This window comes from Danio rerio, chromosome 7 (assembly GCF_052040795.2).
Source record: "Danio rerio strain M-AB ecotype USA chromosome 7, GRCz13ab, whole genome shotgun sequence".
In the NCBI taxonomy this organism is placed as follows: Eukaryota; Metazoa; Chordata; class Actinopteri; order Cypriniformes; family Danionidae; genus Danio; species Danio rerio.
In genome coordinates this window covers 31,700,825-31,727,723 of record NC_141027.1, presented here as the reverse complement: position 1 = coordinate 31,727,723, position 26,899 = coordinate 31,700,825, and the positions used below count along the sequence as shown (strand labels likewise).

Genomic DNA, 26,899 nt, shown 5'->3' with positions numbered 1-26,899 from the left:
AGGGGTAGGGAGAAGAGGAAGGGTTAAGGGGTAGAATTGGGTTTGGGCCTAAAGAGATGTACACTGTTGGAGTGTATTGATCATTTAAACGGGGCAATTTCAGGGTAAATTAACTAAATAAATGGAGTTGAGGGCTCTAACAGCCTGTGGGAAGAAGCTGTTGAGTAGTCTAGCTGTGGAGTAGTCTTTCTGTGATGCAAACCTGATTTTTAGCAGTCATATTACACTCAAAAAAATGTTTCTTGCGTTTTCAAACTTTTTATACTTATTTAAAAGGAACAGAATCAATACTATTGTGGTGGCATGGTGGTTCAGAGGTTAGCGCTGTCGCCTCACAACAAAGGAGGTTGCTGGTTTGAGTCCGAGCTGGGTCAGTTGGCATTTCTGTGTGGAGTTTGCATGTTCTCCCAATGTTGGCGTGGGTTTCCTCTGGTTGCTCTGGTTTCCCCCACGGTCCAAAGACATGCACTATAGGTGAATTGAATACACTAAATTGGCTATGTGTGAGTGTGAATGATTGTGTATGGGTGTTTCCCATTTCTGGGTTGAGGCTGGAAGGGCATACGCTGCATAAAACATATGTTTGTGTAAACATTGTGTGGAACTCTGCATTTTTACAGTGGATTCTAATACTCCGATTTGCTGAAGAAAATTTGGATTTATGCCTTCAATGACACTTTTGATCAGTGTGCATCCTTGCTGAGTATGCATGTTTTTCTTTAAAATTAAAGGTGGTAGGTTTGTGGGGTTTTTTTTCAGACTTGGGTTAAGAAACTTTTGTAGAGCTATTGCTTTATGTGCTTTGTATTCCAAAGTCGATGGTACTACCAAATAGTTAAAGTCTCTTTGAAAAGTAATAAGAAAGAGCTTTTGAGCTATTTGAGTAGATTCTAGACATTGCTGGTAAAACCTGAAGTCTTTCTCATAAAGCTCTCATTATATGTATATGTAACTGCTGCATCAATATTTTTATGACCTGTTTGTAGATCTTTTTTTTCTATGTAGATTTTTGGAAGTCTTTGTTAAGCTATTACCCAAAGGACATAGATTTGCCGAAGCTTTATACAGGTAAATCTGCATTTTGACTGCAAGTCATTGAGCCATGTTTCATGATGTTTCTCTCTGCCTTTGTTAGGGATGTTACTGGTGGGCTTGACTCAAGCTCTTTGAGTCCTCAGTACAGGAAGGGTAATCGTCCAGTGCCTGCTGCTTCAGCTGCTGCTGCTGTGCCTGACTGCAGTGACTGCCATGAGCTGGAGACCCTCATGCCCTCCAGTGCTCAAGAGCCCAGCAGACCCCTCACAGAGCCCAGCGAGGAGCACAGTCTCATGGGTAATGTAGGAGCAGCTGATGATGGCCTTGCAGAACCCAAGGTAAGCACTGTTGATAACAGAGGAGATACTGTAATTAAAACCATACCATCATCTACAGCAATACAGTGTACTATAAAAATGTTTTCTCAAGTAGGACGTGTTCCTGGAGTTACTTTCTTGTTAATCTTGGAAGTTCCTATCACACATTAAGGCTATTTATGATTGAAAATTAAATGAAGATTTGGTCATTCTAAACTCTGAATAACCTTGTGTAAAGTTATACGTGCTCAGAATTCTATGTCATTGACTCGAGGAACACAGTATGCCATGTGTTTACATAAACCAGGCCCTGTTTACACCTGGCATTAAAGGGACAGTTCACCCAAATGTGAAAACCATAGCAGCACAATGGCTAGAACGGTTGCCTCACAGCAAGAAGGGCCAGCTGGTATTTTTGTGTGGAGTTTGCATGTTCTCTCGTGTTTGCGTAGGTTTCCTTTGGGTGCTCTGGTTTCCCCCACAGTCCAAAGACATGTGCTATAAGTGAATTGAATTAACTAAATTTGCTGTAGTGTTATTGTGAGACTGTATAGATGTTTCCCAGTACTGGGTTGTGGCTGGAAGTTCATTCCGCTGTGGCGACCCCTGAAAAATCAATCGAAGAAAAATTAATTGATAACTGATAAACCGGTAACCACTGACTTCCATAGTACACTTTTTAGAAATAATTGTATAAAACCTTTCCCTGAGGTTGTATCTTTTTAAATAAAAAATACTTTTTTTTACCTTACATGTGTACATTGGTACCTTTTAGGGTACAATTTTGTACCTTTAGGTCAGGTTCTCACAGCTCATGGAATTTCTGGGATATCATGGAATTTTAAAAGTTCTATTCCATACATTAAATAAAATACTTTTTAATATATTTTGTCTAGGTCATGGAGTATCAGCTTCAATCACCTTTGTTTTAAAGGAGAGTGTAGAGGGAGACAGAAATAAATGAGGAGGAGAGAGAGAGGAGGAAGATCAGCAAGGGATCTGAGCTAGGCTACTGGCACCAACATACCAGTTTTTTTTTTTTAGGGTGATATACATTTTAGGAGCTTTGACTTTAAAAAGACCACTTCAAAGAGTGGATGATAAAATGTAGATGACAGAAAAGCTACATGTCATGTTTATAAAAACAGCTTTTGAGCTAAATTACGTTTAAAAGATAGGAGAGGGAGGACTTTGCTCCACACAAACAGCCAGAGAAAAGTCAGAGAACTTGATATTTGGTTCAACCCTGTTGAGGCACACATTTGTAATTTTTATGTATTAATATATTCTTTTAAGTAGGCCCACATGGAATCTGCGCGCGTAGAATTCCGCAGATTTTCCGCAGAATTTCGCAGATTTTTAGCCCATTATTAATTCTGTTTATTTACTTGAGTAAATGTGTAAATCTGAATTTATTCCCTTTTTATTCAGTAATTTATTACTTTTTATTTAATATATTAAATTTTTAGTTATGATACTCCGATGGATACTCCCAAAATAATTCTGCAGAAATCCGCAGATTTTTACCAAAATTCTCTGAAAAAAAAGCAAAAAATGTCTGCAGATTCCCTGCTTTTAAGAAACAAATGTGGACTTTTTTCAACAGTTTTGTACCTTTATTTCTGAGCAGGGGTCTTAAAAAGTAACAAAAGTTGATAAATCAACGTAGAGAAATTTAAGGCCCTTGAAAAAGTATTAAAAAGTCTTAAATGCTCTTTTGCATGATATCGAATTTTATATAATTTTTGATTATGCAATGTATGATTGTATGCTAAAGTTTGCCTGAATTAAATCTGCGAATATCAGGATGCTGTGCAGTTTATGAAATCAATGAAATCCTACCAGATTTGACAGCATGCTGCTTTGTTTATTGCAGTAACCAATTCAACACCATTATTTCTGCAGCTCTATAGGCGCCAACCTGCTGAATTAGTTAAGTTTAACAGATTTTTATTCAGTATTAAAATATTGTTTTAGTTTTGGATTAGTTTCTTATATTAATATTTAGTAAATATACTTTAAGTACAAATCTCACCTGTGTTTCCGGTGAAACCTAAAGTGGTTATAAGGTTTTAATGTATGGAAAAGGTCTTAAAAGGTATTGAATTTTACTCTCTGATTCCCGTATATTCTCTGCTGAGAGTATATCTTTTTCCTGCTATGGAAATTGATAGTTAATGGTTTCCAGATTCCAGCCAAAAAAAGAGAGAAATGTTTAGAACTAATTGAGAGTGAGTACATTTTCATTTTTGGGTGAATTGTCTTTTTAAGATGCTAAATACAAGAATAAAATGGCATCTGAAATGTTCTGAGCTTGTCTACTTACAGTATGTCCTATTAAAAACAGCTTCACCTGTATAACCATGTTAAAGTCACATGTGAAAGACTTTCATGTTAAACCCATTTAATCACGTTCCCACATTTATTCACATGTGATCACATGGCTTTTGAATGAAAGTTTTCCAAAACCACACATCACACGTTCTTAATGTGCTTCCTATTTGTTTCGCACATTTCATGTCATTGCAAATGTGAAGCTCATCTGGTTTTTCAGTGAGGGAAAATACCAAGGCTAACAAAAGATGTTAATCTAGGAGAATGAGTTCCTCTCTTAGTTTTCAGACTTTCAGTTTCTTCTTTCTGCTCCAAACTTAGCCAGCCTGGAATGGATCAGTTAGTCGCAACTGGGCCAACAGGATCACTCGATACAGAGATACAATAACTGAGGATTCTTCTGCTCTTATCAATGGAGCTCTGGAGGGACCTCCTTCAGAAAACAATAAGGTGAGCTAAAGCAGGGTAGAAATGACCATTACAGAATTCACATTAACAGATTTTATCCTTGAGCATCTGCTTGTGTGTTTATGAATGTGCTGTGATGGGGGAAGGTGCTAATAGATCCTGCCTCAAGAAGACAGGAAGTGTACAGAGAAAGTAATTACCATCAAGCAGACCGAAGGGAAGACACACAGCTAATTAGTATGTGACACTTGAAATGAAAAGCTGAAATCTGCATACCTTTTACCAATTACCGTCCTTCTCAAAGCTCCTCAGACATAGGAGCAGCAGGAAACAAACCATTAAAATTACACTTTTATCAATCTCCTCTTCTCTATTACCACTGTTTTATTTCCCTGTTGACATTTTTAAAACCAGTTTTTTGTGTTTTAATTGTGATCTAGTGCCATCTTAGAATTGTACCACACAAACTCATTGACATTTCAGTTTAAGATCTTCCTCCTTCCATTTCTACAATGTTCAATTTTCAGCCCATAACTCAGTGTTTATGTCAGACAATTAATTTAACATTTTGATTTGATGTGGTTTATTAGGGAAGAAAAAATTGTTTGTTAAATATGTGAAAAGTCAAGCTAAATTCAGTGTATTATAGTATTGTAAATATGTGCCATTTCTACTGTAAGAATCTGAAATCTGAAAAATAAAATTTTCGGAAATAAAGGAAGAATTGAAAGATGTGTACAGCTTTTATATCAAGTAACTATTATAATTATTACTATTATTATTATTATATACACTCACCGGCCACTTTATTAGGTTCACCTCTCCATATCCTCGGTAACGCAAATTTCTAAGCAGGATTTCTAAGCAATTTTTCCAGCAGGATAATGCACCATGTCATAAAGTGTGAATCATTTCAGAATGGTTTCTTGAACAAGACAATGAGTTCACTGTACTCAAATGGCCTCCACAGTCACCTTTGGGATGTGGTGAAACGGAGGATTTGCACCATGGATGTGTAGCCGACAAATCTGCAGCAACTGCGTGATGCTATCATGTCAATATGGACCAAAATTTCTGAGGAATATTTCCAGTGCCTTGTTGAATCTATGCCGCGAAGGAATAAGAAAGTTCTAAAGGCAAAAGGGGGTCCAACCCGGTACTATTAGGGTGTACCTAATAAAGTGGTCTGGCAGTGTACATACATGTAAAAGTTATACATGTTCAAATATTTGGGGTCAGTAAGATTTTTTTTACAAAGCAAGGGGGCATTAAATGAGTAAAGCTGAATGTAAATGTGTATCCATATGTAATATTGTGCATTTATTTTCAATAACCACCACTCTTTTGAATTTTCAAACAGACTAAATTATTTTAATATATGTTTTTAGGATTAAAGGTTTTAATTTCCATTAAGGGTATCATTTGCATTGTAAAAAATTATATTGTAAGTTTGTCATTTTTTACTGAACAGCATGAAGGGACTTCTTTCAACAATGGAATAGTGTAAAATAAAATGACCTTGATATTGAAAAAACAGCTATTGAGTAAAATTAGGTAAGTCAAGTAAAATTATAAACGGGTGACACAGTGGCTCAGTGGTTAGCATCGTCGCCTCACAGCAATAAGGTCACTGGTTCGAGTCCCAGCTGGGTCAGTTGCATTTTTCAGTTGCATCTCCCCCAAATTTTCCCAGTAATTTGGGACTTGTGGAGCTGCGGGATTTGCTCTTCAGTGTTTGGACTTTTAGTAGTGAAAATTTAAACCACATTGAACTGAACTAAACTGCACTTTCACTCTGAAAACTGGACTGACACAGTTTCAATTTACTAGAACTTCTATGTTAAGCTGAAAAATAAAGATGACTTAAATTGAAAAGCACAGGGTTGCAGCTGGATGGGCATCCGCTGTGTAAATTACATGCTGGATAAGTTGACGACCTCTATTTAATAAAAGACTAAAGAGGGAAAGTGAAATGAAATGAAAATAAAAAAACGTTCATAAAAACATTTATATAAAACCATAGTTAAAGTCTGACTCTTAACTAGACCTGTTAACAATTTTAAATTAAGTAATAGGATCACATTAGTAATGCTTTATATGAAAAATATATATATATATATATATATATATATATATATATATATATATATATATATATATATATATATATATATATACATATATATATGGAAGTAGAAGTCAGAATTATTAGGCCTAAGTGACATTTAAATGTTTAACTAGGTTAATTAGGCAAGTTAGAATAATTAGGCACTTCATTGTATAACAATGGTTTGTTCTGTAAATAATCTAAACAACCTCTAAGCTATAAATGAATAAATAAATAAATAAATAGCTTAAGGGGGCTAATAATAAAGACCTTAAAATGGCATTTAAAAAATAAAAAACTGCTTTTATTGTAGCCGAAATTAAACAATTAAGACTTTCCCCAGAAGAAAAAAATATAGGACATACTGTGAAAAATAACTTGCTTTGTTAAATATCATTTGGGAAATAATTGAAAAAGAAAAAATAAATAACAGGAGGGGCTAATAACTTGGACTTTAACTGTGTATATAATTATATTTTTCTTATATCTGTGTGATACTCTGTATTTGCAGAGTGGACACGTGGAGAGGTTGTATTCCCTCAGCAAGAACCAGGTGGAGGCTGAAGTCATCGTGCATTCACAGCTGTCCAACGCAACAGTTGACCAGGGGCCACAAAGCGACATGGAGCTCTGTCTGGAGTCTCCATCTTCCCAGCAGCCTTCTCCTGGAGAGAAGGCAACTCCATCAAGCCCTCACAGTGAGGACAACCATGAGACTCAATCACCATCCCCAACCCCCAGCACTCACATCTCTGAAGTACTGTCCAATCACAATGGACCATTCGAGAGTGGACCGATCGGTGCCAAAAACCAAGGAGTGGGGCTTACGAATGGCTTCCACTCATCCAAACCCCTTCGGTCAAAGGCAGAGACCCTGGAGAACGGGGCCCACAGACTGTGTCCCACAGGAAAGGTCCTGCCTTCACCGGGTCTCCCCGCTTCCCCTTCATCCTTCACCAGCTCTGGCCTTGTGCATTCTACCTCAGGGGCGCACAGCTATGTGTACCCCTAAGCTGGAGGGAAGAGAAATGTAATAAAAGTTGTTCTAGGACAACAGAGGAGGCCAACCAAGTGGCACCTTCCTGCTGGAGAAGTTGCCATTTTTTTCTTGTAGCCACGCACGCCTCCTCTCTCGGCTGTTTTATTGCAACCTTTTGGTTCCATTATTTTATATGTATGTACATATAGAATATTTTTTTAGCACTAGTATCCATGGATATGCATTTTATGGCATATCAGTGGCACACTTTAATCCCTCTTTGTGTGCATGTATTGAATGTGCTGAAGTGGTTTATATGTTTACATGCACACATGAAGTCGGAGTGTTCTTACTCTGAGGTCGAAGGATCCTAAAATCAGCCCTGCATACGGAAACGTAACTCATTCATGGGATTGATCTGAGATCAGTGCTAATGGTTGAAGATCCATTGTGTCAAAAAAGATTGCCCTGCCACAAAGTACCACCTCCTGCTGTCTCAGGGTTGCCACACATACACAAACACACACAAATCTGTGCATTTAAAATGTTTAGTATTTTTTTTCTCAACAAAACAAAACACATTTTGATGGGATAGTTAACCCAGAAAGGAAAATTTGCTGTTAATTTCAGGCCATCCAGGATTTACAGTAAGAGCAAAGGCCTCTTTGCATTATGCTTTCACATATGGATAATGTGAAGTATTCCTTTTGTAAACAGAAATGTGTGCACATCTAGGATTCTTAAAGGCAGGTGCTCGATCAAAAACACAGTGGCAAAAGTTTGAAAGAAAACTGGCACACTGCCACTTTAGCTTTCAAAATGTTTTAATGTAACAACATTTGAACCTACATGGTCTTCATCGGGTTAAAAAAAAACATGTTACAATAAAAAAGAATTGAGAGCTAAAGTATTCCTTTTGGCTCGCTGCTGTTCAAAAACAATGAAAATGCTAAACTATGGCTCAGAGTGGCTGTAGCTCATTCAGAGTGTTAAATAGCCCTATTTAGTCCCCAGTAAGGGTAAACATATATCCTGTTTTTCCCCAGAAAAGTCCCTTATTTTCCCAAGTGGTGCTCGCTGCAGAGCCATTTGAGGAGAGCTGAGCACCAGCGAGGGGGAGCTTAAGCTTGAGCTCCACCTTTTTTGCACTTCTTCTACGAGTGATGTCACTGGGGGTAGGGTTAGGGGTGGGGTTGGTGTACGCATTAAAACAGCTTACAGGGGGAGGAGCGACAGCTCATGCTCCCCCTTGCTGGAGCTCAGCTCTCCTCAAATGGCTCTGCAGCGAGCACCCTCTCTATTTTCCAGGACTATTCCTCCTTTCAGCTCTACTGCGAGAATGGTCTAGTGAAAGGTAGGCTAACCAGCTTGAGCCAATAGCCTAGTGATAAAGTGCGCTGACTTGTAGCACTGAGATGCTCACAGCGACCAGAGTTTGATTCCCAGCTTGAGGTCCTTTGTTGATCCTTCTCCCCCCTCTCCTCCCCAAGTATTCCTGTCTTATCTCTGCTGTCCTATTTAATAAAGGCGAAAAACCACTCATATATATATATATATATATATATATATATATATATATATATATATATATATATATATATATATATATATATATATATATATATATATATATATATATTATATTATATTATAAAAGGTATGCTATCCAAGATGATCATAGAACAAAAAAATTTGATTCAAACAATATCCGTTATTAACGTGCAGTATGAGATCTCAGGATAGGCGGATTTATGCAGAATGGACTCATAACTGAAGCGCTGTCTTGGCCACCGCAGCATGGCAGCCTTTAACATTTTAAAAGTTCAAATAAATTTTGTATGCTTGTACATCTACTTTAGTAAAATAGAAAACATTTATAATAATCAAATATAAATGAAGTGGAAATTGTTTATATAATAACATAAATTAGCAAATTAATAATATTAATAAAATCGAAAAAAAAGCTACTTTTGTGAGGCGATAAAATAAATGGGGCCCTTGAGTTTATATCTACTGCCCCAGGGCCCAATATGTTTCTAATCTGGCTCTGCTTCTGACTTTCTACAAATTTTGGTCTTGTGAGCAGCAGTTTACAGCAGGCTTGCATGATTTTTTATTAACTGTATTTTTTAGCATCAGATACATTTTCTTATGTAAGAGCCAACACGGATATTTCAATGCCCAAAACTATTTATTTGATTATGATAAAGTGGCAAAGCAAATATTCATGGAAAGGTTTGCTTTCTAACTGGTTCAATTAGATTTAATTCATAACCTACTTTATTTACCTGAGATAGATACTCCACACAATGGACCTTTTGACAACTAACTAATGGTGTTTAAATGGTCATTTTTGCATATGATGAGCTTAGTTAGCCTACCTTTGATTAAGCGGTCCTTGTGGAAGAGCAGAGATACAGGAATAATTAACAGCAAGTTTTCATTTTTGGCTGAACTATCCACTTAAAGGGATTGTGGTCCCACAAATGAACATTTTATTACGCTCACCCTCATGTCATTCCAAACCTGTACATACACAACTTTTTTGAAATCTTTCATTTTATGCAGGAAAAAAATAACAGTAATAGTATAGATTTGGAACGACTTGAGGGCAAGTCAACTTTCTCTTTAGCCTGATGAGATCACTTCATCTTCACATACAGTACATGCATGCAAACGCAAACCTGAATACAATACAAATAAAAACACACATTCCCTGACTGGAGCGAAGTGTCTCAGGAGTCTCAAATTCAAGGTGCATTTGTATATACAAGATTGCTGTATCAGATTCATGTAGAAAAAAACAACAAAAATGACGAAAAAAAAAAAAAAACACACCAAGAGTCCATGTAGATTTTCTATCATTGCAACTCTGAGTGTACTTGTAAAGACACATCACACTGATTCATGCTCCAAGATTTTCTCAGTCAACAGCACTACCTCATTTCTTTACAGGATTGTGTTTTTTTCTGTATGATTTTATGAAAGTAATTTAGAAGGCGAATTCGTTTTTTAACGCCGTCTGATTCATAGCCTTTGGATAATAGCAGAATCTACTGCCCTTCTCACTCTGTGTCTGTGTACTTGTGTAAGGGTTACTGAAGCCTTCTGGTTATTAGCCTGTGTGCAAGCATGTGGTCATCCGCTTGTCTAGTTCTTTGGTATTGGAGAAAAAAAAAACTTGCAATATATCTTTCAGATGTGAAGGGATATAAACGCGATGGAAGGCTAACCACAAGGTTTGTGTCCATACGATCTACCTGTTGACATGCCAGTCATCTCTGTTCTCAGGAACTTCTATGCAGGGAGTCTGAGAAGAACATTTTCAGCCAAACTAGCAAATAGCCTCCATCTCTCAGACAGGTCTCGTCCCGTACTATATTCTTTGTCTTCTGGTTGTGCGCCTGTCACCATCTAGGGTTCATCCGAAACTGTAAATAAACTGTCCTCCATGCAAAGTCATGTTGTATAGCTCCCGAGAGGGAGGTCTGCTTCTGTTGCGCTCCCTTTTTTATGCATTTTAAACACCTATTTAAAGTAGTCTCTTCTATTCTATTGAAAGAGAACCATCAACAACCTCTCATACTTTTTCAGGTCATTGACAGGACTGCCCGTGATGCCAACAACAACAACAACTCTCAGTCCCGGTCAGTCTTAGTCATTTCAATAATTTCACTGACTAGTACTTTGGTGCTAGAGCAAGACTATGTTCCTTTTAGATGGTCTTTTTAAAACATTCCAGCTTTTGTATGTACAGCAGGCCAAACTCAGGGCTGATCAAGTAGGAAATGATGGTAATGATGAATGTCTAAATGACAGTAAGGATCTCACACACCGCCAGCTGTCACACTTTTATATGTATAGAGGCCAGTCAGCTACTCATCCTTGATCCGTAGCTTTAAAGTCCTTGTGGAATGGAGTTTGCTTGGACTTTTATTTCAGTATGTTGAGGTACTTCCAACTGAAATAGAATATTGGGTTGGGGGTGGGTTTTTCTTTGTGTGCATCATTCAAACTGATGTCAACAGAAAAGGACCGCCACTCCAAATGGTCAGACTCTGATTAAAGATTACACCAAAACAAACCTTTTTATTTGGTAGATTAACTTGCATGCATTAATTGTTCGCCCAAAGAATCACAATGTGCTTGTAATATACGTAAATTTTGATTTCACACGGACTTTAAGGTGCAGTCACATTTGTGAAATTTCAGTGACATTTTACTTGCAAGAAGCCATTGTAGAGTAGAGTTTACTCAAGTCATCTTTACGTCTATAATGCTTCCAATTTTATAAAATGCAGAAACGGAAAGACTGAGGTGAATGAGTGCAATTATTTAGTGTTTCATTTTCAGAGCAATACCATTGTGATTCTGCAGCTTTCGTTCTCATCCAGTGTAGTCATATTGATGGATTTCTGAAGGTCAAGTGACTTTCAAACGCCAACTAAGCCAAAGACAACAGTAAAACCAACTCAGTCGAGGGGGCAGTTCTCCTCTGGTCTAAGTGAAAGTAAGAAAGTAAAGCTGCTGTTTAGCCAGTAGAGGGTGCGTGGTTAATTGATGGCCTTAAAGGGTTAGTTCACCCACAAAATAAAAATGTACTCAACATTTACTCTCCCTCAAGTTGTTATAAACCTTTGAATTTCTTTCATTTGTTGAACACCTATAACCACAAACAAAAAACAAATACTAGATTCGGATTAGGTAAATGAAAAGTAAATGATGACACAATTTTTCTTTGTGGGTGAACTATGTTTTTAAGCACGACGAGTCTCCTGGTGGGATGTTTTAAGCTAGCCATTGGACTCTGTGCCAAGGACTTGTCTAATAGAGAAGTCCTATACAACTCAGTACAGAGTATTTGCATGGCCAACCTGACCACAAAATCAAGTCAAATCTGTGTGGTTTCACCCTCTTGTAACTCTTAACTGTCCAAACTCCTAATGAAACCGCAGGATTTTGTTCGCAGTAGGGGCTTTCACACTGGAGGAGCTTTTCCCACAGTTCTTACTCAGTTGGAGTGTTTGCACTGCTAGAACTAAGAGCTATTTTGGTTTGAAGATTGCCATTTGGGTGAACAGGGTCAGGGTCTACTCCAGTGCAATTGGAACTACAGTAATGTACTATAAGTGTACACTGATTTGGTGGATGTAAACACTGACAAAGTATTTTAAAGCATTACAGGACATCAGACATATTTAGAAAGCTAATTTTAGTGGCATAACCTGTTGCCATTGTTTTCATCCACTTATTTTTATGCATATTGGAATATTGGAACCTAAACGCCAAGATGCACACTGGAAACCGATTTATAAAATAAATTCCAGCAAGCGCAACAGAAAAATCATATTGTTTTATTTGAACATGTAAGGTGATGACAAAATGAGTGTGATGTTCCAGCATTAATGGACAAGTTTATCAGGAAGAGACAATTTTGTTGTCTTTTGACATTGGCAACCATGCTTTATTCGCAAATGTGAGTTTTCTAGTTTTGAGCATAAATCTAATTGGCATCTTTGGACAGAAACATGACTAGTGACTTTGTTGCTGTGTTCTATTCTCAGCCTTGATGATACTATGCTTGTTGTTTGTCCAAACTACGTAGTTAAAGTTTGCTGAAACAACACAATTCTTGAGGTTTTTTTTATGCGATAACTTATACAACAACAATTTTATTATGTTCAATCCTCTTAAATTTGTACAATCTAATAAGTTAAGTTAATTCCTTCATGTTGTTCCAATACAAGTCAATTGTGTTTTAGTTCTTAAACCTCAATGTTCCATGTCCTTTATAATGAAAAAAAAACATGACAACAGTGGTCCTATATCCTCCAGTTAATGGCTTGTTTAAATATATCATTACATCCCTTCAGAGTTCAAGCATTAGTTTTCATGGAACTGAGCATGGTGGCTAGCTCCCTGTAACAAATTGGCCCATAATGTGACTGCACCTTTAGAGTCAGCAGCTTTATTGAGATTATAACAGTTGATCAACATGCTTCCTGTCAGTTCTCTGCAAAAACAATAGTTCACCCAAAAATGAAGGATCTGACATCATTTACTTAGCCTCACATGATTAAAAAAAGATAGCAGAATTACAATTTTCGATTGAAGGTTCCCTTTAAACTAAGTAGTCCAACCACAGTTACTGTATGTTACCACCAAAATCAGGATTGTGCATATTTGTTATGTTCTCACATTTTGTGTGGCCAAACGTATAGTCTTATCTTCCAGCAAGCCATTTTTGCTTTAAAAGATGTCCAATAGATGTCTAATAGACATCTAAACATGGTCATCTTGGCTAAAACAAGGCTAAATTTGGTCTGTCAGTGCAAATCTAATAGACGTCTAAGAATAGGCCAAAACTATAGGCTAGTCATCAAATAAACAGAAATGAATGACTACACGTATAAAGTCTGTCTGTTTGATAACTAGTCTAGTTTTGGGCTATTCTTAGATGTAGATTTTTAACAGCCCAAGTTTAGCCTTGTTTTAGCCAAGCTGACTACGTTTGGTTGTCTATAAGACGTCTATTAAACACAGAATTGTTTGCTGGGTTTGCTCCAGAGTCTTATTCATTGGATTATAGTGTTCGGCGCATCTCACCAACAGCATTTGGAATGTGTGAGGAAAAATGTTTCTCTAATAAAATAAGGAAATCTAGGTTTCGCCAGGGTTAACAGATGTCTTGTCTCTCAGATATGCATTTTATTGTTCAGAAACAGCCCTTCAGGATCAGATACAATTCAGATACCTCATTTGCTGCTTCTTAATTTAACCATAGTGACATCTTCAGCATGGCACAACTTCAGAATGGGTCAATTTGGGATTATCATGCATGCGCTTTCTCAAACCGGATGAGTCGATCGTCTAATTTTACCTCATTTTCAAGCATCAGGCTGGTTTCTGCTTCAGTATGTTAGGGAAAGCAATGATTTGAGGAGAGATGGATAGCAAACAGTTAGAAATGAGAGTTCCCCTGTCAAAGCCATACCTCTCCATACAGACACAAAGGTGCATATGGGACATTTTTATACAGTGCTTACTGCTCAGGTGTCATACCTTACTCTGAAGTAAAGCAAGTGTGCATTGAAGAATGAAAACCTCACCTTGTCTTCCTGGAAAGTGAAGGCTTTCACGACAGGGGGAAAGCAACAACAAATAGTAACACTGATGCACAGACATTGTTTTTTTTTTCTAAAGATATCAAATATTCTAATAGCTGTTTTCTCTTTGGTGCTTCGTGGTGACCTTTCTATTCCAGTGACGTGAGAACACATCCTTTTTTTATGTACCTCCCAGTCAACCAGCAGACCTGTGCTTTTCTGAGATTCTCAGCACACATACTGTGGACACATTTGTGTAACACCAGCAGCAGTATTTGGTCTGTGATGTTAATCGGTTAATGTGAGACACAACATCAGTCTCGGCAAACACAAAACTAAACTTACCCATTTATGTGTCTGTCTGATGTCTGTTTGTATGTTCTCATGGCCTTCTTTGTAAAAACTAAAGACTGTAAAGGGTTTCAGATACAGGTAAATGAGATCGAAGAAGCATTCATTGACCATTTGTTTTTGAGATTGACTCTCCATGTTATACTCTACAGCGCTATTATGATCTGTAGATATTGTGACAGCGGTCTTTTAGTTGTCGGATTATATAAGAAAGCTTCAAGTGACTGGGTTAGATTGGATCTAATCTTTTTAACTGGAACAAATGTGCCCTATGAATAATTGATACAAGGAAATTATATCTGATCAAATGTTGGTACTCAATTATATGCGTGAGCTGTGAAGGGTGGAGAGTTTGATGGATGGATGCAGTGGAGGAATATCTGATATTGTGAGGTTTATGTTCTTCCTCGCTCACTGTCTCTGTTTGTGAGGTTTTGCGGCAGCAAAATATCTGCTAACTTGTATTATGTAAATAAACATCTTATAAACAAAAACTGTCTCACTGTTTTGAAGCAATTATATAAATATGAGTTATGTTTTTAATTTTGCAGTAGTAATTTTCAAGAGAACTTGCCATTGACTGTAAAACCCAAAAAGTTAAGCTAACTCAAACCATTTGAGGAAACCGATTGCAACAAACCATTTAAGTTCAAAAACTAATCCTAATGAGTACTGTGAGCTTAATCCATTTGAGTAAATGAAGCAATTTGAGCACAGTAAAACTCAATAAATGAAGAGAACTCAAACCAACTGAGTACTGTAAAACCCAATAAGTTAAGACAACTCAAACCGTTTGAGGAAACCGATTGCAACAAACCATTTGAGTTACTAATGTATATGAGTACTGTAAACTTACTCAATTTAAGTTGAAGTAATGAGGTATTTAATTAACTCATTACCTTCAACAATGAGTTCAAAACACTTAGAGTAGAATTAACTTTCAGTCAATTTTGAGTTAAGTACACTCATTTCATTTGATATATTGACTGTTGGGTTTTGCAGTGAATGAAATACATAGTTGCATTGAAATACTTCTATGCAAACTGATTCCAGAGAATTTATTTAAAGGCCAGCAGTGAAGTAATGTAACGGGGCATTCTTTGCAGAGATCTTTAAAGGGGACCTTTAGTATATGCAGAAATCACTTTTACAAGAGGTTTAAACACAGTTGTAAGGCAACATTGTGTGATTATAGCCATCCTCTAATGGTATAAATTAATCACACTTCATAGAAACTGTCTGCATGAACACTTTAATTGGTATTTTCCCTTTGTACGTGTCATTATAGGCATGGGCTGGTATAAGATTCTGACGGTATGATAACCTTGGGTAAAATTATTCTGTTTTATGATATCACGATATTGCACTTACTACTCTAAAATATGTTCTTTATAAATGTCTGGGTAAAACAAAAAAATATATATTTTTCACCATTAAACATGGTATATATATTTTTTAACATTTAAAAATTTTTGAATGTCAGGCTTAATTATGTAAATAAGTCATTTACTTCTGCTGTCTTAATTAGTTTAAAAAAACAGATTTCTTGAAAAGGCATTTGGATACCTTTCTTTTCTTTGGATATAAAGTAAGCCACTGCACTGTTCAGCTCTACAGCATGCTGGATGTTGATTTAAGAGATTTATTTTTCAGATGTTTTCTGAATCATGCACTGACCAGTAGCTTGCGATGTGGAGGGTCCTTTTCTAATGTTGCCCTAAAATAAAACTCAATAAATGTACAAATACCTCAGGGATGATAAAGCAGAATTTGAATGGTTTTAAAACCTTGACTTTTCAAAACCATGGTAAACCTTAAAAGTGGTTATCGTCTCATGCCTAGTCATTACAGGGGAAAGTCTCGCTTATCAGTAAAGATCTTTCCCTCATAAACAGCCCTGAGTGAGAAGCAGCCGTTAGCTGCCATTCGATTTTCACACCATACCTGCTGAAGGTAATGTCAGTGACTAATGCCAAGTTCAGATTTTACTATCATACCAAATAGTAAAACTAACTATCAGATGGTAGAACTAATATATCAGAGAACTACATTAACTTTTTTTGGCACATTTTATTCAACAAAAAAAAAATAAATCACCAATTCAGATCCTTCTTCTTCACATTTTAAAATTGGAATTGATGTGTTTGGTAAAACTCTTAGATTGGTTAAAAATATTACAATCATTATTTTGAAAATGCCACTGATATAATTTTTTTCCTCTGCGTTTATTTTTCCTCTTTTCATTTTTTTCTTATTCCATTATTTTATTCATTCATTTTCTTTTCGGCTTAGTCCCTTAATCTGGGGTCGCCACATCAGTATGAACCATCAACTTGTCCAGCATATGTTTTATGTAGCGGATGCCCTTCCAGCTGCAACCCATCACTGGGTAACATCCATACACCCTCATTCACAAACATACATCACGGACAATTTAGTTTATTCAATTCACCTGTACAGCATGTCTTTGGATTTATGGGGGAAACCGGAGCACCCGGAGGAAACCCAAGCTAACGCGAGGAAAACATGCAAACTCCACACAGAAATGCCAACTGACCCAGCCGAGGCTCGAACCAACAACCTTTTTGCTGTGAGGTGACAGCACTGCCTACTGCGCCACCGCGTCGCCCACATTATTTTATATGTATTATGATTTAATCTACTCTGTTAAATTATTATCATTATTGTTTCTACTACTATTATTTACCTGTATGTTCGATTTCTGTATGTTTGTTTCTTGAATTAATAGTTAAAAAAAGGAAATTGTGAAAAACTTGCTTCCATTTTACAAATATTTCCTGAACAAAATAACAATGTAGCCTAGCCAATAAAAATATAGGCTTATTCTGTAGTCTGATGGTATTTAAAAAATAGTCATCTAATTACAAGTACTTTGGGGAATCTGATGATAACATAAGTTATTAGGCTACCTTCTGTTTGGACTTCTGTTTTGGAAGAAAGACACTTGTTTATGTCAGGCTCAATGCTGAACCTCCAATAGATGGCACTCTTTTATCACTGCTGGCTCATGTCTGACATTTTAACTTCTATTTATTCTATCAAAATGTGCAGTAGTAAAGAAACATAAACTAACATTATAAGCATAGAAATTAATAATAGAAATTAATCTGTTGTTGATGACAGTAGCCTATTATTTCTAGCAAAAGCTGAATCATCCTCCTCCAATTATTCCGCTTATATTAGTTTGTTTCTAACTGTCTTTGTTCGGCTGTGCTTTCATTATTGTAAACAATATTTGATATAAGATTATTTTAATGCCCAGCACACATAACCACCCGGTATCCTCTCTTCCAGCTCTGTGTTTGAGGCGTCTTTTGTTCTGAGAGAGAGAGAGAGAGAGAGAGAGAGAGAGAGAGAGAGAGAGAGAGAGAGAGAGAGAGAGAGGCTGCGCTCGGAAAGGTGGATGGATGAGCGCGCGCGTGTTGGTTGGTTGGTTGGTTTGGTCGCGATGAGGAGAGACTGAGAGCGCGAGATGCTGCTGCTACTGACACATTCCTTGAAAGATGTGTAAAATGGCGCAAGTATGTTGAAGCCACCGGCTGTAGTTTATTTCAAGAGGAGCTGATTTCTTCCTTCCCCATCCTTGTCTTCGCTCTTGCCTCACCTTCTTTTATTGCATTTCGTCTAATTTTCAATGTGATTAAATGGCTTCCGGACGGCGCCGCCAGGCTCCATGCTCTCTCGGAATACTCCTGCTCGCTTTTGTCGGTAAGTGTGTGCTCTCTCTCTACGCTAAACTCGCTGTATTGGGTCACTTGGGCAGTAGGGTTGACCGTGAACTTGGATCTTATTTAGGGTCTGCTTCGGACGGGGTTCTAAAGCGATTGTAGGGGTCGTGTTTACAGCTGTAGTTGCAGACTAGGGTGGGTGTGTTTGCCTGCATGTAGATGGTACTGAAGCATGGATTGGTTTTGTGAATGGAGACTTCCACGCGCTTGCTGACACACTGCATTTTGGGTTTCTGGCAGTTTTAAGACCCTGAAAATGCTTTTATGTTAAATTGTGAAGTTCATATAAATAAAAAAGCGTTGTTTGCACGTGTTTTGAATGTATGTGGGAAATAGCAATGATATTATAAGCATAATTTTTAAGTAATATGTAGCAACCTGATGTTATTGTATACACGTGTTCCATACGTTTGATTTGCTCAAATGCCTTATGCAAATTTAACCAGGATTTTATTATGTGTTTTTAAGGATTAATTGCCATGTGTCAGTTTTATTATAAAATGGTTAGGCTACTGTTGTTACATAGTTGAACTACAATAACCATGTTTTTAGTTTTATTTAGACATTTTTAATGAATATACTGCTTATGAGTGTTTGACTGTTAATATATATGAATACATTTTTTATCAGGATTTAGGCAGGCAATTGCTCTTGATCTTCGACGAGGGCTTTAATTAACTTAATAAAACCCCTTATGATAATGAATAATGGTTTTCTTATTATAAAAGTTTTCCAACCACATATATTTTTTTGTGGATTTAGCTTTTGTTTGACCAGTTTTACTAAACGAAGGTTATGAGTGCCACGATTTAACTACAACAAACATGGTGTTTGGATTTATTTGTACACTGTCAGAAAAAAAGGGTATGGTTGGGGTCCATTTGTGAACACTTGGGTTTCAAATAGAGAAGTTGTACCTGCAATGGTCCATAGTAGCACCATGTGTTACTCATGTATCATTTAAGGGTAAACAAAAGTACAAATAAGTTCCCAACTGTCAAAGGGTCCATTTTTTGACCATTTAAGGCCCAAACAAAGCTACAATCACTTGTGTGAAAAAGCAGAAAGTTAACATTTATGAAAAGGTCATTCATTAATATTAAGATAATAATTGCCATGAGTTGTAGGTTATGTGTTTGAAATACACACAAAGTGATTCATCAACAATAAAATTATTTAATTATATAAAGCATGTCCTTAATATTATTATTATTATTTTTTTCTGACAGTGTAAAACTAATTTCCATAAGGGGAGTGTGTTTGATCAGAACAACATTCTCCTTCAATTTTAAGTATCAGATTACTGTATTTTCATGCTAAAACATCAACACATGAACACAATCTAAAAAAGAATAAGCTATTATTGTTAAAATATTTTATTATTAATATACACCATATAATAGAAGCCAAAACTTGCTTGATTCTTCACAGACAATGAATGGACTAGTGAGCATAAAGATCATAGGAGAGAGCCTGAGGCTTGTGCAGTTTCATATTCTCTGATTTATGATCGACTGTAGCCTTGAATAGCTATTTTTAAGGTCTTTCTGCTATTTGACATCTCCAGCACTCTAGGCATGTGTATAGCTCTATTAACATTGACATTCACAGTATAGGTTTTCAGTACATATTGTTCATTTTTAGTAGTCAGGCCATCCAGGTATTCCTTAAAATTGAGATGCTTAATATATATATATATATATATATATATATATATATATATATATATATATATATATATATATATATATATATATATATATATATATATATATATATATATATACTTAATATTTCTATCCTATATTTTTCTAAACTAGCCTACAGTGGCTCATCTCAGCCCACAGGTGAGCAGCTTGTGTCTGTTATCTCTCATAGACAGCAGGAGCTCCGATTGATTGTTTCCTTTTTTTTGTGTTTCCATTGTGGTGGAAAAGTGAGGAAAGAACTGAAGGCTGCTGTTGTCTTGAAGATTGTGTGTCAAGGCTGTCTCTCTCTTTTCTTCTGTTTCTTTGTTCCCCTGTAATTGTCAGTTTGTGTATGTGAGCGTGTGGCCTGTTTGCTTGGGCTGGAGGGCAGTGTGCAGGATGCGTGTGCTTATGGAGCATGACATTCAGGGAATCGGGATTTTGCTTAGTGTTCACAAAGCTCATTTTACTGCAAAGTACTTCGATCATCATAAGCAAACCGCATAGACGCTGAGGTCACATGTTAAAATTACTGGCTTGTGCTGAAGTCTTCCTTCAGGTCTTCATGGTAGGGTGCCATTACAGAGCTGCCAATCAGGAAAGCACTTAGTGAAAGGAGGTAATGCATGGATTGGGTTGGTAAATTGCAAAGTGTCTTTAGTTAACTCTCTGTTGCGGAAAACTTCTTTTTAATGTTCTGAGGTCCAGGTTGGCAAATGTAATGCATGATGTGTGCAACAAATGAATGAAACCGCTTTGTATCACATGTCTTTGTATTACAAGACCTGTTGATGTATAGTGCTGTTGGCCTAAAAGCCTACTGTAATTCAATCATAGATACTCAAGGGCAGCAGTCTTTCCTTCAAAAGAATAGAAACTCACGATGTAATTACAATGTCAATGTCTCTAATAATAAATCTTATATCTCGTGGATGATCTTTGAGATTGGATATTGTGAATGTCTCAATACTAATGCTATATAAAAACAGTGTAAAATGCTAATCTATCTGCTGAAATTTACAGTCTGCCTGTCATTTGTGTCTTTATGCACTACTGTACTGTTTTTTTAAAGGGGTTTCTTTTTTTAAAAGCATTTCTTATTATTGGCAACGATATTACAAAAATGGTTGTGCTGCTTAATTATTATTTTTGAAAACCATACATATTTTTTACAAGTTCTCAAATGTTTTATTTAAACGGAAAATCATTGTAACATTGTGATTTCACTAGTTTTTATTAATTACATTATTATATCATGGCCAACAATCGGGGGTTTAAGTTGGTGGTTGGTGGCAATCGGTAAGTGAAGAGTGGTTGTGGTAGGAGATTGGGCAGGCATGATTCACGATTGACCGTAAGGTCACCGGGTGCTCCCAATGGCCAGACCGAGCTCCTGATTATGAATTACCAATTACAGCAAAATTATTAATAAACTTTCATGAAAACAATCAGTGGGTGTCACTGTGGCACAGTGGGTAGCACGATCACCTTACAGCAAAAAGGTTGCTGGTTCAAGCCTCGGCTGGGCAAGTTGGCATTTCTGTGTGGAGTTTGTATGTTCTCCCTGTGTTCATCCTCAACGTGCTCCGGATTTCCCCACAGTTCAAAGACATAGGGTGTAGGTGAATTGAGTAAGCAAAATTGACCGTAGTATATGTTTGTGATTGCAAGAGTGTATGGGTGTTTCCCACTGTTGGGTTGCAGCCGGAAGGACATCCGTTGAGTAAAACATATGCTGGAAAAGTTGGTGGTTCATTCCACACTGGCGACCACTGATGAATAATGGGACTAAGCCAAAAACAAAATGAATAAATGAAAATAATAAGTGTGATTATGGTGATTTTTGAAAGCAGGTTTAGAAAAAAAAGCAAGGGTTAAAAAAACTTTGTGAGAATTTCTCACAATGCAATTATATTTGTTTCACTTAATATGTGTTGGCGTTCCATGAAGAACCAATCACAATTATATTTGTTGGTCATATTCTGAACACAATGGGCAATCAGTAGTGTTTATGAATCCACTCTATAGTGCTCAAAAAGATGATTTAAAATGATTTAATCAAATAACCAAAACCAAATGTTCAGTTGTTCAGTTAATATATTAATAAAAGAGAAAAAACAAAAAAAAATGAATTATTAAAATGATAGAAATTAGAAAATTAACGAATTTAGATAACTTAATCTTACAATTTAAACATAGTAGATTTTACATTTGTGTATGCTAAAACAACTGTGTAAACAATGCATTTCGAAATGTCTCTCAGTTTGCATACGTTAAAGTAGATTTGTTATTTCAATCCCTTGTGACCTTCATTTGTGGTTAGAAGTTCATCTTCTAACCACAAATGATGAAGCTACTTTAGATGAAATTAGAGAGAGCTCCCTCACCCTCCATATTCAGCTGCAGTCCAGAGACATTTAGTGTCCTAAAAAGGAACCAAAAACATTTTCAAAACATTCCATGTGACTTCAGTGGCTCAACTGTAACCATACACAGCTCCAAGAACACTTTTGTGTTGTTACGAACCCCAGTTTTTAAGGCTCGTCTAGGGAAGGGGTTAGCAACATAAAAGGACACTGAAACCTGAAATACAATTCTCTGTTTATTTAGAAACCAGAATATAAGTGTCTGATTAAGGAAATTAAGGTGACAACAAAAACATAAATCAATAATTAAACAATATCTCTCAGTCAAAACAATTACTTAAACACAAAACATAAACTATAGAGAAAATATAGATAAAGTATAGATAATCATAGATCAAAGAAACGGCACAACACCAGCATGGCTCCTCAGCAGCGGCTGCACTAGATGCGCACAGAAGTCTCAGACCTTCATCAGGACAAGATACAGAGAGATTCTCAGCAAGTACAGGTCATACTCTCAAGAGTATTATAGTACCGCTTATAAAGGTGACAAGCCGAATGAGCGGCAGGTGCAAGGCGGAGCCAGCCTCACAGAAAAGAGAACAGCAATTAGTAAAACAAACTCCACCACAACACAATCACGAAGAAAAAAAAAAAATAATAATAACAATAATAATAATAATAGAAGAAGGCTAAATAAAGAATAAACCATAACAGTGTGCCAAAAAAAAATTTAATATCAACTTTGTTCAAATATGGCAATGGAGCGTGGGTAATAGGATGCTTGCGTGTCGGGCTGTTGACTTCAAATGGCAATACATCAGACTGCCTGTAGTAAATTTACCTGATGATTAATCAGATCATTTTGTCAGATGTGTAAACTGATATACAAAGCTAGCAAATATTTAACAACTTAAGATATTTGTGACTCTTTGTTAATAGACCTCCAGGTTGTGAAAGAATTCAGCTCAAAAATGAGAACGCTTCCTCTGTGAGTGGAAGAGAAGTGTGCTTATAATGGCCACATTGGGAAGGTGAAGACAACACCATTGTAGCCACAGGCTGAGTGCATGTGGAGTTCAAACAGAAGGCCTGAATTAATGCAGAATATTTTTTCAGCTTGTAGTACTGTATATGCCTGTCAATGTTTAGCATAAAATGGTATAGAAATCAACATTCGCTTGCTGAAGGATTTATTACATTTACTGTGCACTTATTGAGTAATGAGAATTTTAATTAAAAAATTCCTCACATATCAGGCTGGTAATTTAGTATTAAAAACAGCCTGCTCTAGTTTCACAAAGATGTTGATGATGATGATGATGAGGTTTTAAGGTCACCATAAAAAGAATGACTTTTCCTATTCCCTGCTCCGTGGCCTCAATCTGAGAGTTCTCTCTGTAAATCTTGACAAAAGAAAGGGGCTGAAAGCAGCCGTCACACTGACAGTGTGTTTCAGTGCTTTGTCACAAAAAGTCAAAACAAGACCTGCAGTGTGCGAAAAGACCGTCACACCGGAACCCTGGGAAAAAGATGCAAAATGAAAAGAGCAAAAGAGTTTGGTATTTGAATTGAGCAGGTGAGGCTATACAGATGCCCTGTTTATTATTAGCAGAAGGTTCTGTAAAGAGAAGGATGGATGATGCTAATAAGGAGGCAACATTTGGGGCCCCTGGACATTATTTAATTCATTGCTACTGTATAGGTCATGCTAAACCAATGATATTTAGAGTGAGGGAATGACTAGTAAGAGTGGAATTATCCTTGCTAATGAAACTGAGTTCTTCATGGCCAATGCATGCTTTAATTCGGTGTGCAATTGGTGTGATATTTCACCAAGTCAAGGTCAGAGAGGACCTAAGAATTGGCATTTAGTTATAATCACATTTTTATTATTCAGAGCAGGACACATTTTCTTTGCCAAGTCTGGTTGTACAGAAGGTGTTTTTCTTTTATTTCTACCCTTCGTTTAGAATTAGAGGTCTTACTTTGAGCGTGTAAAAATTAGAGCTGGGCGATTTAATCGGAGGATGATTTTTGTGCACGTTTTTTTTTTTTAAGTAAAGCCAGTTTTATTAAACCTTCAGTACATATACGTAGATGGTGCAGCATTTACTACACAGAGGCATAGTTTACTGATTAGCCACTGAAGAATTGTTTTTAAAATTGAATTCTATTAAATTGGTTGATTTTAACATCGAGATAATCATTCTGTGATAGCGAAGACTGTTTGCATAATTTCTCAGTGAACTATTGCTCTGAAATAAATCCTGCTCATAAAATAACAGGTGTTTTATTCCAAATTTGCCTCATAAAGTCAGTCAATTGTCACAAGTGCCATCACATGACTTTAGAATACTTGAAATGTAAGTCCATTGACCGTTTTCTTGGTATTAGCATTATTTTTAAAACATGCCAGACATGCATTCATTTTCTTTGGCTTAGTCCCTTATTTGTCAGGGGTCTCCACAGTGGAATGAACCACCAACTGGTCCGCCACATGTTTTACCCAGAGGATGCCCGTCCAGCTGCAACCTAGTACTGGGAAACACCCATACACTCTTACAATAACACACACACTCATACACTACGGCCAGTTTAGTCAGTCCAATTCACTATATAATATGTCAGTGGACTATGGCTCTGCGCATAAATACTGCGCATAAAATAACATTTTTTTTTTTCTTTTGCTTTAATGTTTGGATATTTGTTTTAGCCAGATAGGTTTTCCCTTTAATTAAAAAAAAAATAAAGAAATAGTCATCATTTGACCATGTAATTTTAAACATTACTTTTTGTTCTTTTATAATTTGAAATTAAATTTGAGGTGCAATAACCTTTAAATGCCATCTAAATTTTTCTTTCAAATTGAGCATTTTCTCAGACTTGTGTGTAGTTTCAGTAATCTTTACTTTTGTGATGATGATGATTTTTTTTTTTAGGTTTGGTTTCCTTGTATTGTATTTTTAAGTAAAATAACTGAACATAAATATAGAAGATTGAGGATTTTTTTTTAATGATATTTAGAGTTTTTTTTCCATCTGAAGTCTTCATTTTTTCTTTTTAATATTCAGTCCCATGTCAGAAAATGAATGCAGCCAAATATGTACTGTTAATGTTTATCCTTTTATCAACTGGCTAAAAGTTTCTGTAAGGGTTATAACTCCTTTGGGCCATTATTATATAGCTGTGGCCTGAAATCAGATGTTATTTATTTTCTGTATCGTTCCGTATTTTTTTTCTCTTCTTCATTCTAGTATTTGGTTTGAATGGGGCTTAACCGTGGAAACCATGAATGTTTTTCATCCTACTTTTACTCTACATTCTTCACAAGTCATATCAACAGTCAAACACAGCACAACAAAAATGTGAGCATAAAGATGTAAAATAAAAATGGTTTAAATAAAGATGATTTAAGTCAGTGTTTCTCAACCACGTTCCTGGAGGACCACCAGCTCTGCATATGTTTTATATTTCTCCTTAACCAAACACACCTGATTTAGATTCAGATCATTAACTCAATAGCAGAGACTTGAACCAGCATTCTTCTTGCTGTGAGGTGACAGTGCTAATCACTGAGCCACTATGCCACCCATGCCAGACATGTCCAGTGTTTATAATCCGAGATGCAAAGGATCAAATACTGACCAAAAATGCATCAATTAGAATGAAGAGCCATTTATTGTCTGAAAAGTGACAATAATAATTTACAATATATAATGTGAGCATTGCTAAAGTCATTATGTAAGCAAGAAAGTGTTCATCCAGTGACATTGACACTGCGAATAAGAACCTTAACCTTGGATTAAGGAAGGTTTAGCATAAGAATGTCCAGGATTAATTGCTAACTCTATGTAATTTATGAACAAAATGAAATGTGAAGAAAAATAAACAAGGACTTAGTTTATCCCAGGGTTTAAAATGACCTAGGGTAACTGCTTTAAGTATGAAAATCCTCCATGTGTTAAAGGAACAACGGCTTGGAAATTCAGCCAGATAACTTCCTTTGTGTTCCACGGAAGGAAAAAAATGGCACTGGTTTCAGGCGACATGAGGGCACGCAGATGAGAATCCCGTCATCTTGCCACAAACTATCCTTTTCAAAGTGTCTCTCTCTTCTTGGGATTTCTTTCTTCCTTCTCGCTGATAAATGTAGGCTTCTGCAGGGTGGAGAGAACAGTGATTGAGGCTGATGTGGTGTGGCATGTTGTTTTGAGTGTCAGTGGTAAACCCGTGTGTGAGCATCACTCAAAGGCACTCTGTGTGAGTTTGCCTGGCAGGCTGCTGGACTCACGCTGAGCTAATCCTGAACTCCGGGGTGCTCTAGCAGCGCTTAAACCCTAAACACTTCACCAGAGAGGAGGTGCTGTAATCAGCCAGTGTTTCTGTCCATGCTGCTGCAGTATATAATTTGCTTTTTTCACCCCTTTTATTATTGTTTCCCATTCTTTACTTGGTT

General features: G+C 36.6%; 2 protein-coding genes across 3 annotated transcripts in view; both read left to right on the top strand.

The window, feature by feature from the left end:
- igdcc4 (immunoglobulin superfamily, DCC subclass, member 4) overlaps positions 1-8,037 on the top strand; it is a 129,294-nt gene extending 121,257 nt beyond the window's left edge. For both annotated transcript variants that reach the window (XM_087261269.1, XM_087261270.1), the window contains exons 18-20: positions 1,136-1,373; positions 4,008-4,136; positions 6,713-8,037. In XM_087261269.1, coding sequence (XP_087117395.1) covers positions 1,136-1,373; positions 4,008-4,136; positions 6,713-7,213 — 868 coding nt within the window. In that variant the 3' untranslated portion in view covers positions 7,214-8,037. The remainder of the gene's footprint in view (positions 1-1,135; positions 1,374-4,007; positions 4,137-6,712) is intronic.
- A 10,045-nt stretch (positions 8,038-18,082) lies between these two features.
- Positions 18,083-26,899, top strand: part of igdcc3 (immunoglobulin superfamily, DCC subclass, member 3) — a 119,352-nt gene continuing 110,535 nt past the window's right edge. Inside the window, exon 1 of the mRNA XM_087261286.1 lies at positions 18,083-18,366. Coding sequence (XP_087117412.1) covers positions 18,303-18,366 — 64 coding nt within the window. The 5' untranslated portion in view covers positions 18,083-18,302. The remainder of the gene's footprint in view (positions 18,367-26,899) is intronic.